This window comes from Pelodiscus sinensis, chromosome 2 (genome assembly GCF_052426305.1).
Source record: "Pelodiscus sinensis isolate ZL-2025 chromosome 2, ASM5242630v1, whole genome shotgun sequence".
In the NCBI taxonomy this organism is placed as follows: Eukaryota; Metazoa; Chordata; order Testudines; family Trionychidae; genus Pelodiscus; species Pelodiscus sinensis.
In genome coordinates, this window is record NC_143053.1 from 145,991,055 (window position 1) to 146,009,988 (window position 18,934).

The 18,934-nt window shown below is 43.7% G+C and overlaps 1 protein-coding gene across 1 annotated transcript in view; it reads left to right on the plus strand.

Moving 5' to 3' along the window:
* The window catches only part of GABBR2 (gamma-aminobutyric acid type B receptor subunit 2), an 862,687-nt gene that overhangs the window by 590,468 nt on the left and 253,285 nt on the right, over nucleotides 1-18,934 (plus strand). The window contains exons 10-12 of the mRNA XM_075921529.2: nucleotides 1,146-1,296; nucleotides 1,763-1,895; nucleotides 17,118-17,225. Coding sequence (XP_075777644.2) covers nucleotides 1,146-1,296; nucleotides 1,763-1,895; nucleotides 17,118-17,225 — 392 coding nt within the window. The remainder of the gene's footprint in view (nucleotides 1-1,145; nucleotides 1,297-1,762; nucleotides 1,896-17,117; nucleotides 17,226-18,934) is intronic.

Sequence of the window (18,934 nt, forward strand, 5' to 3'; positions counted from 1 at the left end):
CTTTTGCGCAAGAAAGCGCCGATGGCCATTTTAGCCATTGGGCTTTCTTGCGCAAAAAATTAAGGTGCCTGTCTACACTGGCCCTCTTGCGCAAGTATTCTTATGCAAGAGGGCTTATCCCTGAGCGGGAGCATCAAAGTATTTGTGCAAGAAGCACTGAATTCTTAAATTAGAATGTCAGTGCTCTTGCGCAAATTCAAGCGGCCAGTGTAGACAGCTGGCAAGTTTTTGCGCAAAAGCAACAGCTTTTGCACAAAATCTTGCAAGTCTAGACGCACCCATTGTGTTACATGGAATTGACAGGGAAACCTTTGAAGAAACAATGAGACATTCAGCCCCTTCTGTATGGCTTAAATAATGTGGAGGGCCTTTCACCACCCACCCCTCTGTACATAGCTGAATGGTAGCTGCAGCGGAAATATAGAGAGCTACTGCAGTGTCTCAGAATTACTCTTTTTGTTAAGCCAGGTAGTGCCTAAATGCCATAGGAGCTGTCTTGGGTTGAGTGAAATGAGTTAGACTGACAACCCAAATAGACATTCTAAAAATGGATTTTAATGTGTTTGCAGTGGAGTTAATGCACACAAGGTCATATTCTTCCCAGTACATACGGCAGCACAAAGGAGCTGTAAGGACTTTCTGCTGTTTTTCTTTTTTTCAGTCTTTGCTTGATGACAAAATATTGGGCCAAATTTTGAAGTACTCACTCAGTACTTGGGCAAATTGCTAGCCATTTCAGTTGAATAAATACTTATGGGACCATAAGAAGGATTTTAGAGTTTGACTAGCTGTAAATAAAAGTAGCCCAGGGAAGAATATTCTTAGTTTGTGACTACTAGTGTCATCTTTGCTTCAGAAAGGCATTTAAGCACATGTGTTGCAGTGCTTATTTACTTTCCTGTATAAGGATGGAATTAACCACTTGCTTAACACTTTCCTGAATTGGGTCTCTCTCCCTCCAACAGAGTATTATATCATTTCAGAAACCTTACTATCTGATATATCTCCATTGCAGTAAATAGCTTTACCTCAGGAATGAATATGGCAACTGTCTTTACATCTTCTGTGTGTAATTGGAGGGATATAATTTTTCACAAGAATTCAATCTTTATGTGGGGTTTAGCCTATTTTTCTTTAAATTTTAGGGTTGGAGCCTCCAAAGGACAAAACAATTATACAAGAACAGCTACGCAAGATTTCCTTGCCTCTCTACAGTATTCTTTCAGCCCTCACTATCCTAGGAATGATCATGGCCAGTGCTTTTTTGTTCTTTAACATCAAAAACAGAAATCAGAAGTAAGAAATATACATTATCTTTTCCTTTTTTCATATTTAAGTACCACATTTGTGGGCACTAACATTATACAAAGAAAAAATGTTATTTGCTTTAATTGAAGTTACTGCATAACAGCTTTGCATTGAAAGATGTTAACTAGCCATTAGATCAAATCCTTTTATTCTGTTTGAAAAATTAATCTTTCCCACAGTGTGTTATTAGCATAAACCCTAGCTAATTAACAAATGTGTAAAGTAGAGGGTAGTTTTAGCAAAGAAGATCAAAACCCCTTAACAATTAATATGCTTATCCAAACTTATGTGGAAAGCAACAAATTAATTTGCATATTTCTAGATTTCCAGTAGAATTCCACAAGTTGGGTCGGCCATCTGTTTAATTAATTCTATAGAAAACTGTTCGGTATGAGTTGAGTCATCTAACTGTTGTCTTTTTTCTATTTAATGCACCGTCTGCGTCTGTCTGTAGGCTAATAAAGATGTCCAGTCCCTACATGAACAACCTTATTATCCTTGGGGGCATGCTTTCCTATGCATCTATTTTTCTTTTTGGCCTTGATGGATCCTTTGTTTCTGAAAAGACATTTGAGACACTATGCACAGTAAGTAATTTCAGTTTCTCTAATTAAAGTAGTTCTTGGAAAAAAACTTTGTTTTGTGCCAAAGGAATATTTTTAGCACATTATGTATATATTCTCTGTGAACTATTCTGTACATTTTAACATTGATGCTTTTGCTTCTTTTGCCAGAATTTTCACAAACCTGGGTCCAAATTCTGAGTGGTCCTGATCACCTACATCTGCCGTCGAAGCTAGTGGAAGTCGAGGGTGCTCAGAACCTCTCAGGGTTTGATCCATGGTTGCAGTCTTAAGTGTAACTATACTTCTACATTTTGAAATTATGTATTTGTTAGTTATTGAAAGCTGCCTATGCAGAACAGCACCTAGTTAGAACTCTGGTCGATTTATGATTTTTTTTGAGCATATGAGTTTTCTTTGTCAATTAAACATTACTGTATGTTTCACGATTGTAGTTTACTACAAAACTTTCTACTAGTCCTTTTGAGACCCCAAAGAAGTTCATTCTATGCAAGTATTCTGAAACTGTTTTCAACCTAGGTAGTAAATTATTGCAGGCCCCCATACTGCAACTACTGTTACTTAATAAGTGATGGTCCATTGATTTCAGTGGAAAAATGTCTTTCTAAGATATCTAGGCTACTTTAGAGTAGGACCAGGATTTTAAACTTAGGACTTGTCTTTAGGCAGAGTTTCACAAGTTAACTAAGTTGTGATTTTTAAATTGAGTTAGCTAAACCAGGGCAAAAGACCAATTGAACACTCTGAAACTAAAATAAAATCATCCACATAGTGGTTTGTACCCAATTGATTAATCTAATTTAATTAAACGGATGCAAGTTAATTTATAGACAGGGCTTGATCTGACAATTACACAGGGAACCAATGGAGGTTGTTGATCAGTATTGCCAAGAAGGAGATCTAACACCGGCTGCAAACAATGTAGTTTCCAAGTGTGTTACTTTGTATGCTCCCAGTAGAATGCATTTCATAACACAAGAACATATGCACACTTATGGCAACTATAATCAAAATGTTGTGCTGTAATCATACCTTGTCGTGACTTACAGTGGAAATATCACTTTAACAACTGACTATAAACTTTTATTTAAAATTTAAGGACACAAAACTGAGGTACAGTACTTTCTTTTGAAGCTGCTATGCTGCTGTGATGGTATTTTATATTGTGTGGATATCTTTATGACATTCAATATTAATCTTCTTTAGAACATGGGAAGGCAGATGTTTTTTCCAGTTTTCCTGTGGAAATGGTGGCACCTAAGCAAAATTCAGAAAAATGTCCTTTCTTCACAAATAAGCTGTACTCTTCCATTAGACAGGGCAGGAAATAAGAGGAACATACTTACAAGAAAGGATAAAGAAAATTATTTCAAAAAATAACACAAATGATGCTTAAATTACATAAAATCATTGTCACTGAACAAAACCATAAGATTGTACTCAGCCCAGTGCCAGAGAATATTAACCTAATGTTTGAATTAAAATGCTTCCAGATTAATCTATAGAAGAAATGAAATATTATGTGACTTTATTTTTCATTATTCTTTGGTTAGTGAATATTTGCAGAATATTAGGAAGTGTTTTGTTATGTAATATTCACAGAAGGGCTCATCAGCTCTCAGAAGTTCCTGGATAGCAGAGTCCTGCCCTAAAGTTCACTGATATCTGTTAAACTAGTTTTTTTGGTGTAAAGCTGACTATTTAATATCCTTAAACCAGGAGCTCTGTTAAGCCAGGTGGAATCAATATATTTAGTTTAAAATTCCAAGACAAAAAAAAACTGTGTTAAAATGGAAAAATGGAATTATGGTCAAGAGTATGTTACCTTAATTTAAGATTAAAGATTTAAAAATATGACAGTGGTGGTATAATTATCCACAAACCACGCATTATAAACCAAGAAAATTCAGAGTTAAGGTAACTCTAAAAGTAAATGTGAACATATTAAGTTAAAAATGCACAGCATCCAGACAACTATTGCTGGTTAGAAAAACATGGAGTTTGAAATTGTAATGCTTCACTAATCATGTTGAATTCACTGAAATTTTGTTTCAAAGGGTATGTCTACACTACCCCGCTAGTTCGAACTAGCGGGGTAATGTAGGCATTCCGCACTTGCAAATGAAGCCCGGGATTTGAATTTCCTGGGCTTCATTTGCATAAGCGGGGCGCCGCCATTTTTAAAACCCCGCTGGTTCGAACCCCGTGCAGCGTGGCTACACGGGGCACGAACTAGGTAGTTCGAACTAGGCCTCCTTCCACGAGGAGTAATTCCACGAGGAGTAACGGTAGTTCGAACTAGGAAGCCTAGTTCGAACTACCTAGTTCGTGCCCCGTGTAACCGCGCTGCACGGGGTTCGAACCATAGGGTTTTAAAAATGGCGGCGCCCCGCTTATGCAAATGAATCCCGGGAAATTCAAATCTCGGGCTTCATTTGCGAGTGCGGCATGCCTACATTACCCTGCTAGTTCGAACTAGCAGGGTAGTGTAGACATACCCAAAGGGTATAAGAAGTCCCAGTACTGTCAAAACAACCTATTTTGTCCTATTATGAAACAAAATAGTTTGATTTCATTTCGGTATTCTGTTTCTTTTCCAATTCAAGATGAAGCAAAAAATTTCAAAATCTTTTGTGAAATGGAATTTCCATCCTCCATCCGGCTCTACAGACAGTCTTTACTCTGGACAGTAGAGACTGTGATGCCATATAATAATCATCTCATTATAATTAAGGCTCTTTAATGTCTATGGTCCCAGATTAGATCAAACTATTTTTAGACACATTTAATTTTTTTCATATTTTCCCCTTATGGTATCACTGACCTATAAAGTTAATATTGTGGGCTTAATTTATAGGCCTCATTTAGAAATCATTGCTGTTTTGTGTGTTATGCAGCAGGTCGGTTAAGATGAATTAATGAATAATGCATTTGTTAAAGTGCCCAGTTTTTAATTAATTAAATTTAATGAACTCATTTGTAAAATTTCAGAAAGCTGATTTCTGTACTCACAAAGTACTATAAATTTGGAGAGAAAATCCTCTGGTTTTTCATATAAAACAGAGAGGTTGAATCCCTGTATTCTTTGCAAAACAGAACTGAGTTGTAACAATGGAGTCATTACTACCATGTCTACAATGGAATTTGCCATCATTTCCATGATAAAATATTTCAGTTCTCTAGTTTCCGTGTATAGTTGCTCTAATTTCTGTTTTTCAAATTCACTGCCAGACCATATACCATTATTCTAACACACAACAAGAAATTAATTGTAATTTACTGCATTAGTGACCCATGATCAGCTTTTTTTAAGTTTGCATAGATATTGTTCTATCTCTTAGGGTATGTCTACACTACAAAGTTAATTCGAACTAACAGATGTTAGTTCGAATTAACTGTGATAGGCGCTAAACATGCAAACCGCTAGTTCGAATTTAATTCGAACTAGCGGTGCGCTTAATTCAAACTAGGTAAACCTCATTCTACGAGGACTAACGCCTAGTTTGAATTAACTAGTTCGAATTAAGGGCTGTGTAGCCACTTAATTCAAACTAGTGGGTGGCTAGCCCTCCCCAGGCTGCCCTGGTGGCCACTCTGGGCACCACCAGGGAAACTCTTCTGCCCCCCTCCCGGCCCCGGAGCCCTTAAAGGGGCACGGGCTGACTGCGGTGCCCGTGCCAGTTGCAAGCCTGCCAGCACCCAGCCAGCAGACCCTGCAACTGGCACGGCTCGAGCCAGCCACCTGCTGCCCCCCAGCCCTCCGCCTCTTCCCGGGACCAGGCTGGTGGCTCCGGGAGCATGCCCAGGTCCGCAAGAGGCAGGCGCCCGCCTGGTCTAGTGCAGACATCGTGGACCTCATCCACGACCTCCGCCCTAGGCACAGGAAAGTGGCCGTCTAGGGCAGGATAGCTGCCAGCCTGGCCACCCAGGAGCAGGTTGGCATGAAAATCAAGGTGGTCCACTGAGACCCCCGGCCCTGAGCCGTGAGCTTAAAATGACCGTACTGGGTCAGACCAAAGGTCCATCTAGCCCAGTAGCCTGTCTGCCGACAGCGGCCAACACTAGATACCCTGGAGGGGATGGACCGAAGACAATGACCAAGCCATTTGTCTCATGCCATCCATCTCCAGCCTTCCACAAACAGAGGCCATGGACACCATTCCTACCCCCTGGCTAATAGCACTCCATGGACCCAACCTCCATCACTTTATCTCACTTCTCTTTAAACTCTGTTATAGTTCTAGCCTTCACAGCCTCCTGCAGCAAGGAGTTCCACAGGTTGACTATTTGCTTTGTGAAGAAGAACTTTCTGTTGTTAGTTTGAAGCCTGCTACCCATTCATTTCATTTGGTGTCCTCTAGTCCTTCTATTATGGGAACTAATGAAGAACTTTTCTTTATTCACCCTTTCCACACCACTCGTGCTTTTATAGACCTCTATCATATCCCCCCTCAGTCTCCTCTTTTCTAAGCTGAGAATCCCAGTCTCTTTAGCATCTCTTCATATGGGACCTGTTCCAAACCCCTGGTCATTTTAGTTGCCCTCCCCTCTCCCACCCTCTCTCTTCACCTCTCCCACCTTCTTTTCCCAGTCTCCCCGAGTTTTGTTCAATAAAGAGAGTTTCTATTTTTGAACACGTGTCCTTTATTTTGAACATCAGGAAGGGGGGGTAGGGAGGGGTAAGTGGAAGGAGGTGAGGGAGGAATGGGGTACGAGCCCCCGATGGGGAGGACTGGGTTGGTTCTCTGGGCTCCTCGGGGTGGAAACTCTCCTGAAGCCCCTTGATTGACCCCCCCTCCGGATGGCAGCCTGCGGCAAGTGCAGCCGGGCTGATGGCCGAGTGCTGTTATGTGCCGAGTGTGGTCACTCAGGGCAATCCAAGCCAGGACTGCTTTGCAAGTGGGGAACCCCTGAGAACTGTCTGTCCGGGGGTGGGGGGCAGGTCCCTTTAAGCACCGCCCTCGGCTAGCCCTCGGCAGCAGCTCCACACTCTTAAGTCCTAATCTGATGCCCTGCCGGCACTGCTTCCGGCCATCCTTAACCTCAGTTCAGGGTCCACTCAGTGTGGACATGCTAGTTCGAATTAGCAAAATGCTAATTCAAACTAGTTTTTAAGTCTAGATGCACTAATTCAAATTAGCTTAGTTCGAATTAACTAATTCGAACTAAGTTAGTTCGAATTAGTGCTGTAGTGTAGACATACCCTTACATACTATCTTAACTAAAGACATTTTTCATGTATAAGACAAAATGACAAGCAAAATTGGTGCAGTATATATGGAAAAATCTGTACAGACTACTGGAGAAAATATTTAAATAGTTTAATATACTATTTCACTGAATAATAAAAGGAGAAGAAAAATATCTTAAAGCCAGACAATAAATAAAAAAAGGTGTACCAATCCTTCCTGGAACTGAAAGTCTGAACATTGGCTATAGTCCACATTTACCCCTTTCCTGAGATTTGCTTTTATTGTTTTCTAATGTATTAACAATCTATAAAGATCAACTTTCCATTTCTCCTAAAGCATGACTGTTTCTAGGGTTTCTAAAACCACACACAAACATTGGAATTACTCTACTGGTTGAGCCAGGTGGTCTGTTGTCATAGATTACCTGGTTCTTTAAAAGGAGTCAGGCTCAGCCTTGTCTGTGACCTAGCAGTTAGCCCTCAGGTGATTCTGCTCTGGTGATTCAGGGACAATTAGTGATCCCAGGTAGGAATGGTCAAGGAGCACTACACAGAGAGGGAAGATAATTCAGTGAGAGAGAAGACCCAGGAGAGCCGAGCAATGCACATTCTCACAGACTGGAAAAAAACACAGGGAACAAGTTAGGCTCCTATAGGAGGCCCTGAGACCCACCCACCTCATCAGATTTCAGACCCAGAGCTCTAGCCTGTGAAGGAACATCCACGTGACTGTTTTTTGCAGTCTCACAAGCTCAAGTCCACAGAGTCTTGAGTCTCACTGCTGCAGGTTTGTTTTGTTTGTTTGGTTTTGCAGAGTGGACATAACCATAAAGCAGTGGTCACCAACCAGTAGATTGGGATCTACTGGCAGATCTTGGTGCCTCTCGCGAGTGATCCTGACTGGTTTGGCCTGGAAGCTATCAAGAACAGGCACTTCAGTTGCCCCTCCAACCACTGTAGTGCTGCTCCCATGGGAGCCTCCTGCTGGCTGTGCAGAGTGTGGGAGGGAGAAGAGGGGGGTGCTAATGTCAGGGTGTCCGCTTTACCCTCACTCCTGTATCCCATCTCCACACAGCGAAAAGGGGATGGAGGGAGCTTGGCAATGCAAATCTCTGTCACTCTCACACTGTGTGTGTGTGTCTGTGTCATTCTCACCAACACACATTGTCCTTCATTCTCATCTCCCAACCCAACACATACATGGGGGGTTGTTGCTACTCCTTTTACTGCTTGCAAAGTGGGTTATTTTTGGTTTTTGACTGGTCTGTGCATTTCATAATTTTCATTTCTCTTTTACGTTTAAATTTATATCTTTAAGTAGTGAGGTCTAAAATGCCGAACCTGCTGTGGCTGGAGTAATTATTCCTATGGTGATTGCTGCTCCTGGAAGTGGCTGGCATGTCCCTGCAACCCCTGAGAAAGGCAGAGCAGGGGGTCTCCACATGCTGTCCTTGCCTGCAGATACCGCTCCTGCAGTTCCCATTGGTCAGTAACAGGGAACCACGGCCCACGGCTGTAGGCTAATGCTTGTAGATGAGGGGCAGCACTTGGAACCAGTGCTGTACATGCCAGCTGCTTTCAGGAATGATGCAGGGCCAGGGCCAGGGCCAGGGCCAGGGCAGGAGTAAGCCTAACTTAACCCCACTGTTCCACCACCCAGAAGCCATCTCAGTTAAGTGGTGCCCAGCCAGAGCCTGCTTCCTGAACTCCATCCCAGCCCTGAACCTCCTCCTGTACCCAACCTCCTGCCCCAGACATGAGTCCCCCTTCACCCAAACTTCTTCCCAGAGCTTGCACCCTGTAACCCCTCCTGGACCCCAATCCCCCACCCTGGGCTAAGCCTGGAGCCCCTTCCACACTCCAACTCCTGGGCCCAAGACCAGAGCCTGCACCCTGACTCCCTCCCCCAGCCTGGTGAAAGTGAATAAGGTTTGGGGAGAAAGGGAGATGGAGTGAGCAGGGTGAGGCATCGGAGAAGGAGTAGAGCAGGGGCAGAGCCTCAGAGAAGGGGTGGGAAGGAAGTGGGACAAGAGTATTTGGATTTGAGGTAGAGCTTACAATGCACTTAAATTGAAAAAGTGATCTTGTGGTTAAAAACGTTGGAGATTATTTCCTTAAGGTATGTTCATGTAGAAGTTAACCACCCCGAACTGGCCCACATCAGGTGACTCAGGATGTATCTACATCATGTACAGCTGCACCAATATTGCTGCACTACTGGAGCACATCTGGTGAGCATGCACTAAGCTGATGGCAGAGCTCTCCCACTGCCTTAATAATTCCTGCTTTAGCAAGATGCCGTAACTATGTCAGTGGAAGGGGTTACCAGCACTTAGGTCAGTATAAAATACATTACTCACAAGTGTGGATTAGTCACATCCCTGAATGATGTAAGTTATACTGAAGTCATTTGTACTGTAGAGCTTGACTCAGTTTGACAGAGCTCAGGGAGTGGGGCTGTAGAACCAACGTGTTGAATGAGACTCCCACAAAGGAGGTGGGTCTCACACTCTGGGCTCTAGTGCAAGCTCAAATGTCTACGCAGAAATTTTTAGCCCCAGACCCTGAGCCAACAGATCTGACCAGCTATGGGTGTTTAATTGCCGTGCAGGCATACCCGAAGGGCCCCCACCCCATGAGACCAACTCAGTTGACCTAAGGAAAGTTCCAATCATGTTGGGGGCCTTTTATTCTAGTGTAAATGTGCCCTTAGAGAACCACAGAGCCAAACAGCCACAACAATGCCCCTGCCTCAGGGAAAATCCATACTTGGGAAGGGAGGAGAGAGTGGGCCCTAGTAGTAGGAAGGGCCCAGGGGGTGGGTAAATACAAGCAACAGGTGAACAACAGAGGTTTTTGAAGACAAGGTGCTTAGAGGGGGAAGAAGGTTGGTTTATCCTTGATCATGAGCTACAGCACAGCAGTGTCACTGGGGATGTGGAGGGAAAAGGCAACTAGAGGTTAAATAACAAGTCATTTTAGGGGGCTAGCAGACAGAATTACCAAGGCTGAGGTTTTGTTCTGCTGCCTACATTCACCTTGCAATCCTTGCTCAGAGAGTCAAAAGCCCCATGAGATCTTTACTCCATCCTGTGTCACACAACACAACACACACTTTTGTTTCACACTTCAACAGGCAACACATATTTTATGTATTTACTAGAAGATTTACCTGATGTTGCTCATGTCCTTAACTCAAATACGTTTTGTTTTGTTTTTTCATTTAAATCATTGCTTTGGGAGGGGCTGGGGCTGAGGGGTTCAGTGTGCAGGCTGCCCTGGGGAGAAAGGAAAAACCCAGCCCTCTCTCACTGCAGCAGCTTGGGGCCAAGTGAGAAGTGCCTGTCCATGACCACTGCAGCAGGCATAACCAGGGAAGGGGTGCATGTCCCCCGGCTGTGTGATAAACAGACACACAAACAGACAAACCCTCTAAAATATATAGTAGGCAACTATCCCTTTTTCCACCCCTGCTGGCCCAAAGGGGTTATAGCTTTCCTGGTCCCCGTCTCTGGCCCCTTGCTACTCCTCTGTGGTCATTCTGCAGTGTAACTGACCTTAACTGCCAGACCATGCTCCCCTCACATCCCACTCCCGTTGCCATTTTGTGAGAAACAGTTGAATTCTGGGCACATACCATGGACCTGGCACAACCAAACCCTGACCTTGCTCTAAGTTATGATAAGAGGAAACTGCATTCTGAATGTGGTGGTCCTAGCTCTTACCATGGAGGAGAAGCTCTTCAAGAAAGGACTAATGGACAGACAGATGCACATTTATAAAATATATAGTAAAATGTGTGTCTTAACAAGTGTGCATTTTTGAGCAAGCTTTGTTGTATTTTGTCCACACAAGATATGTTAAAGTACAATACAGGCTAAGTTCTCTTCCCACTTTCCCGAACACTTATTTTTCAGGGCTTTCAAGTCACTTCTATGGTCTTCACTTCCTGTGAGGAAACATCATGTTTGAGATGGGGAGAGGAAAAGAGTGATGAGTACAGTTAAATAATGGATGGTGACTCTGGCCACAGAGCCTAATCTAGGCATCTAAGCATAGCTGCTTTTTGTTCTCTCTCTATATATGTAAAATAAATTTCCAGTGGAATGACAGAGTCCACAGGAACAAGCCCCACCTGCTTCCAGCCTGGCTCATCCCAGGACCCATGTAGAGGGCTGGGGCTGCCTATAGCCTGGCCCTTTCCTCCCCTCATCTCTCCTTCCCAGCGGCTGGCGGGGAGAGAACAGCATGACTTTGGCCTGGACCCTCCTGGCGGCCAGGAGAAGAGCGGGGACCGGGGCGGTCTCAGCTCGGCCCCTCTTGGCAGCTGGAGGGGTGGGTGTCAAAGAGCCGAGGGTGGGTGAGGGGGCCGGCCAGGGTGGCCTCAGAGCCAGGCCCTCCCTGGTGACTGGGGGCAGGGAGGAAGAGCTGGAGCCAGATGGCCTTGGCCCTGGATCCTCCCCAGCCAAGAGGAGGGTTTGCGAGCATAGCGAGCACGGGGGTGCAACCCATTAGTGAATGCAAATCAGGGAATGTATATTCTACTCATGTTGCAAAAGTCACCAGAACCCTGCCAGAGCAGCAGTGACTATCTGTAGCTAAGATTCATAGGCAATGGAAGGTGCTGAAACTTCAGGAAAAGAAACCCTAGTTCTGTAGCATTTTTCTTAAAAAAAAAGAAAGCAACATCATTGCATTATAATGCAGAGATGTGGCTAAAAACAAATTTGCCCGGAGCCTAACCCCTAGTTCTTTTTTGAGGTAGATTGGAAAGCAGTATACCCTCTCATACAGAAGCACACAGAAGAAGTCTTTGAACTTCTTGGTGATGAGTCCTTGCCAATTAGCAATGGTCCTTGTAGGCTTCTAAAACTGCTCACAAAGTTCAGGTGATTTGATTGCCTAGTGCAAATTATTCCTATTTAAGGCAATCCTAATGGGCAGTGATTCTCTGTAGTGCAGATTTTATTGTTTTTAGAGAGCACAGTGCTTCATGGATTTGCTGAATTCCTCTACCTCCCCAAAACCTATATCTCCGTTTATTCTGGTTACAGATATGTGGCAAATGTATAATGCTGTAATTTTTAGGGGGCAGGCTAATTGTGATATGGCATGACATCATGCCAAATACTGTTTTGTTAGCTCTGAATGTTTTCAGGCAATTTTTGGATATATTACAATACCATTTTTTACCCTGCAATGTGCTAGTCACAGGAGGATAAAATATACTGCATTTGCTATGTTGAAATTCAAAACTGAACATTAACAGTAGCACCGATTCAGCAGAGCACTTAAAGTGTGTGATCAACTACTTTGCTGAATAGAGATGCAATTATACAGGAGTTTGTGGTGAGCATATGATCAAGTGCTTTCATGGATTAGGGCCAGTATTCCTAAACTCAGTTACTCCTTCCATCTTGCTATTTTCTCGTTTCTATGCCACATTAATTACGTACATTCAATATACACTGTACTTTACTCAATTTTTGTGTACTTACTAGAGGTGGCAAACCACATTCCATAATATCAACTGCAGCACAATTTAATGTCCTAGCTAGAATAGAAAAGGCCAAATGTCCTGCAATAAAATTCCAGTATGCATGAACTGAAAATTGGCTGAAAGCCAGTAAACAAAAGAAAGTCATATGTAGCACTGTGCACTGAATTGTGAAGAGGTGTTTGGGGCAGTACTGCATAGGCTGGCATTAGGCTTTGTTTTATGCATAGCATCTTTATTAATTATGATACGGAAAATAGTAAAAGACTAACTTCAGTTAAATGTGCAGAAATAATCAACTAAGAAGTATTCCAGCACATAAGGAATATACTGCAGAAAGGCTACCTTTTTTATTTTTAATCTTACAGTCACCATGGTATCTGAACACAAAAGAAATCAGAAATATGGATTCTAATGTGATGCAAGCTGGAAAAATGCAAGTTAGTGGAAAACTAGTTGAGGAAACAGCTATGAAATTTCCAAGAATGTTTTGGAAAGTCGAAATACCAAAAAAGTGTGTAGCATCTATATTCTAAACTGATGTGCACATTGGAAACAATTAAAATAGAATATTAAAACTAATAATAATACATGAATAATATATGTCAAAGTGCTTTACAAATAATTAATTAAACTTAGCAATGTTCCTTTGAGCTAGGTACATGCTCATTGTGGTATGAGAAGACTAACATGTCCCTAAGTATGGGTTTGATCCCAGCTTCCCTCAAAATTAGCAGCTATTTGTCCCTCAACCTATGGAGTAGTTACACAATCACCATTATTATCATTTGGGAACATATGAATGGTGAGGGGCCTGTAAAAGAACAAGTTTTGGCTCTCTGATCCAGTCCTTCTCTTAATTTAAAATCTGGTTTCATTTTGAAATACCTGGGAGGTCGACATACCTAGGAGGTCGACAAATGCCTTTAATGTCGACCACGGAGCACTCAGACTACCGTGCTGAGCTGACAAACAGCTGATTGGCTCAGCAAGGCAGCCATTTAAATTTAAATGAAGCGGAGATTATTTAAATCGCCACTTCATTTTCCTATGCCGGGTAGTCTAATCTACATGCCTCTGTCGCCAGAAGCATGTAGTCTCGACGTACCCTTGGTGTTTCAGTAAAGACAAAAAACAGGTTACTAGAGGTACTAAAATACAATTTACCTGTATGCCAAAATATCACTGTAGTGTACACAAAAAGGGATGAATATTTATTAATGACACATTTGAAAACTGCATATAATTAACATACATTTTGGAAAAAGAACTCATGGGATACAAAAGAAATTTCAAATGAGTAACATGAAAACTGTGGTGTAAGGTGGCTTTTCAAAACCAAGTTGAGTTGGCTTAACTCTGCTATACTGAGGTTAATAGCAAAACCACCATCTATAGCAGTGGTTCCCAAACTTTTCAACATCACGCCTCCCTTTCTGATTTTTGAAAAACCCTCACTCCCTCTCCCCCCAAAAAAACTCGTTAAGAAAAAAAAGGGGGGAACTGAGTGGGGCAGCACAAGTTATTAAGGGAAAAAAAAGGAACTGAGCAGGGCAGCAAAACTTGATGGGGGGGGCTGGGTCACCTGGCATGCCCCTCCCCCCCCTCGGAATTTCTTCATGCCCCCCAGTTTGGGAACCCATGATCTATAGATACACCCTTCAGTCTTTGTACATTTTGGTCTTTTTTCATCCTGGATACTGTTCTCCAAAGATTTCTACCCTCAATGTAGTGTGGACATAGGGATACAAAGGAACAAAATAGCTAAAAAGCATTAACAGTGAAATAGAAGCATATATGAAGGGAGAGGGGTTTTCTGGCTTCCTCTTTCCTCTGTTTTTCCATTATAGTGTATAAGACCACCATCTTCTCAATCTCTCAAGGCCACAGTCTTGGTCCTCTCTTTCTAGGATGTCCGCATTCAGGTCATGGCTATGTCACAACTTCTATCTACATGGTATTTTTTACAATCTGATCTTTTCTGTTTTTCCAGACTATCCAAGCTCTTGTTCAACCTATCTCACATCCTGGCTACTGTAATCTCCTCATATCTAATGTTGATTCTATCCCCATTAGCCCCTTATATCCATGCAGAATGTTGCTGTTAGGATCATCTTTCTCACTGTTGCCCAACCATATTTCCTCTTCCCCTGTGTCCATCCTTCACTGCATCAAACACAACTTCCTTGTCATTAAAGTCCTTTACCATCTAGTTCCATGCTATCAATCAAATGTAGTAACTTGGGGTATGTCTACACTACAAAGTTAGTTCGAACTAACGGATGTTAGTTCGAACTAACTTTCATAGGCGCTACACTAGCACTCCGTTAGTTCGAACTTAATTCAAACTAACGGAGCACTTAGTTCGAACTAGGTAGTCCTCATTCCACGAGGATTAAGCCTAGTTCGAATTTACTAGTTCGAATTAAGGGCTGTGTAGACCCTTAATTCGAACTAGTGGGAGGCTAGCCCTCCCCAGGTTTCCCTGGTGGCCACTCTGGCCAACACCAGGGAAACTCGTCTGCCCCCCTCCCGGCCCCGGAGCCCTTAAAGGGGCACGGGCTGGCTACGGTGCCCGTGCCAGGTGCAAGCCTGCCAGCACCCAGCCAGCAGACCCTGCACCTGGCACGGATCGAGCCAGCCACCCGATGCCCCCCAGCCCTCCCCCTCTTCCCGGGACCAGGCTGGCGACTCCCGGGAGCTTGCCCGGGACCACAAGAGGCGGGCACCCGCCTGGGCTAGTGTGGACATCGTGGACCTCGTCCACGATCTCCGCACTAGGCACAGAAAAGTGGCCGGCTAGGGCAGGAGAGCTGCCAGCCTGGCCACCCAGGAGCAGGTGTGCATGAAAATCAAGGGGGTCCACTGAGACCCCCGACCCTGAGCCCTGAGCTTACAATGGCCGTACTGGGTCAGACCAAAGGTCCATCTAGCCCAGTAGCCTGTCTGCCGACAGTGGCCAACCCTAGGGACCCTGGAGGGGATGGACCGAAGACAGTGACCAAGCCATTTGTCTCGTGCCATCCCTCTCCAGCCTACCACAAACCTTGGGCAGGGACACCACTCCTACCCCCTGGCTAATAGCACTCCATGGACCCAACCTCCATGACTTGATCTCACGTCCCTTTAAACTCTGTTCTAGTTGTAGCCTTCACAGCCTCCTGCAGCAAGGAGTTCCACAGGTTGACTCTTTGCTTTGTGAAGAACAACTTTCTGTTACTAGTTTGAAGCCTGCTACCCATTCCTTTCCTTTGGTGTCCTCTAGTCCTTCTTTATGGAACTAATGAAGAACTTTTCTGTATGCACCCTCTCCACCCCACTCCTGCTTTTAGAGACCTCTATCCTATCCCCCCTCCGTCTCCTCTTTTCTAAGCTGAAAAGTCCCAGTCTCTTTAGCCTCGCTTCATATAGGACCTGTTCCCAACCCCTGATCATTGTAGTTGCCCTCCCCTCTCCCAGCCTCTCTCTTCCCCTCTCCCACCTCCTTTTCCCAGTCTCCCCCAGTTTTGTTCAATAAAGACAGATTCCATTTTTGAACACAATTGTCCTTTATTTTGTACATCAAGAAAAGGGGCTAGGGAAGGGTAAGTGGAAGGAGGTGAGGGAGGAATGGGGTACGAGCCCCCGATGGGGAGGACTGGGCTGGCTCTGCTGGTTTCTGGGGGTGGAAGCTCTCCTGCAGCCCCCCAATTGTCCCCTCTCCCCAGATGGTAGCCTGCGGCAAGTGCAGCCAGGCTGATGGCCGAGTGCTGTGATGTGCCCAGTGTGGGTACTTCGGGCATTCCAAGCCATGACTGGTTTGCAAGCGGGACACCCCTGAGAACTGTCTGTCCGGGGTGGGGGTCGGGACCCTTTAAGCGCAGCCCTCGGCTAGCCTGAGATAGCATCTCCACGCTCTAAGTCCTCCTCTGATGCCCTGCCGGCACTGCTTCCGGCCATCCTTAAGCCCGGTTCAGGGTCCACTGAATGTGGACATGCTAGTTCGAATTAGCAAAACGCTAATTCGAACTAGTTTTTAGTTCTAGACGCATTAGTTCGAATTAGCTTAGTTCGAATTAACTAATTCGAACTAAGTTAGTTTGAATTAGCGTTGTAGTGTAGACGTACCCTTGCTGAGCTATTGACTGCTGCTATAGCTCTACCTATGATGCAGATCCTGATAGCACTCTTGTTTGTTTATCTCTGAAGCAGAATTACAGCTCGGTAGAGTCACACTTTTATATCTCCTTTTCATAATCTGAAAAGTTAGAGTAGAAAAGAGAGGGAAATTGCAAAGAAAAAAGTGAAGGCAGGAAAAGAATTCAGTATTCATTTTATTTTGTTCAGTCAGAACGAAAACAAGATATACTGGCATTAGAAAACTTCAGAGTCTTCAGAACTTCAGAGTTTCAATGCGTGGATGAGATGATGGTGTAGAGAGAAGGAGGTTAGATTAATTAGGAACTGAGGAAACATTTGGGAAAAGTTTTGGAATAACTGATAAACTTAACAGTAACATGTGAAAAACTAAAAGGCTGTGTCTTTGATTGTATCTTAGGTCCGGACTTGGATTCTTACAGTGGGCTACACAACTGCATTTGGAGCAATGTTTGCAAAAACCTGGAGAGTTCATGCAATTTTCAAAAATGTAAAAATGAAGAAAAAGGTGAGGAAACAACTGTTCCTATCACAATTCATCTGTGGTATTGTTATACCCCGGATAGCCATACTTCCCTTGGTGCTGTGCAACTCTGCCCTCCCTTTCAGAAAAAATATCATGTTGAATCAACAGAGCCCTCCATAGTATTCCATGGAAAGAGCTGTTTGGACAATCAAGCTGTGAGCTTTGAAATGGTTGGTGAGTTTAAGAGAGGGATGTACATTTGCAGAGTGGTTCACAAAATGCAAAGTCTAGAGGAACCTTTCTCCTCACTGGTTTATATCATATAATATATAAAGTTCCTCCAGCATCCATAAATCTTTAGGGAGCACACCTATGGGTGTTCCAAAGTCTCTGGCTGCCGGATGTTGGGATCGGATGATTGAATGGATCATTTGATTATTTGTTCTGTTCATTCCCTTGGCTGTACCTGGCATTGGCCATAGTTGGAAGACAGGATAAAGGGCTAGATGGACCTCGGTCTCACTCAGTGTTGGCAGTCCTTATGTTCTTATTAAGTCCGCTTGTACCATCTAAAATATAAGTGTTGCAAACAAAAGTTTCTCATAGGTTGCTAGGAGGGGATGAGATAGAATAGTTATAAGATTTTGTTCTAATTTTGCTTGGAAAAGAATAGATGCTTGTCAAGATCAATCAGAATTAAGCCACAGTAGAGGTCAGAGCAAGAGTAGGAAACTACAGATATCTTTTTGATCCAAAATGTTTTGCAAATTTAGAAAAGCCAGGTTAGAAATATAGTAGCTCAGACCTTTATTTAGTATGTTTCGATTCCTGTCTTGTTTTTCCAGTATAGTTTCTTCACACATATGAAATGTTAGATAGTTTTCTTTAAAAACAGAAGACTAGGGACACTAAGAATTAATAAAATACCTTATTATTTCTACTGTAAGAGCACCTGAAGGTCTAATTGTGCTACGTGTTGTATGCATAGCTGGTAAGAGGCAGACCATACTCCAAAGAGTTTGCAATCTAAGTAGGCAGAAGGACAGTTACCATTTTATAAATGGAAAAATCAAGGCACAAAAAAATTAAGTGATTTCTCCTATGTCACATAGTAAGTCTGTGAGGGTATATCTACACTACAAAGTTAATTCGAACTAACAGCCATTAGTTCGAATTAACTTTAATATCATCTATACATGCAAACCACTAGTTCGAACTTAATTCGAACTAGCGGAGCACTTAATTCGAACTAGGTAAACCTCATTCTACGAAGACTAACGCGTAGTTCGAATTAAGTAGTTTGAATTAAGGGCTGTGTAGCCACTTAATTCGAACAAGTGGGAGGCTAGCCCTCCCCAGCTTGCCCTGGTGGCCATTCTGGGCCAAACCAGAGAAACTTTTCTGCCCCCCTCCCGGCCCCGGAGCCCTTAAAGGGGCATGGTCTGGCTACAGTGCCCGTGCCAGTTGCAAGCCTGCCAGCACCCAGCCAGCAGACTCTGCACCTGGCACGGCATGAGCCAGCCACCTGCTGCCACCCAGCCCTCCGCCTCTTCCCAAGACCAGGCTGGCAGCTCACAGGAGCCTACCCGGGGCCGCAAGAGGTGGGCGCCTGCCTGGTCTAGTGTGGAGATTGTGGACCTCATCAAAGTTTGAGGGGAGGCCTCCAACGTCCACGACCTCCACACTAGGCACAGGTATGCGGCTGTCTAGGGCAGGATAGCTGCCAGCCTGGCCATTAAAGGCCACATGCG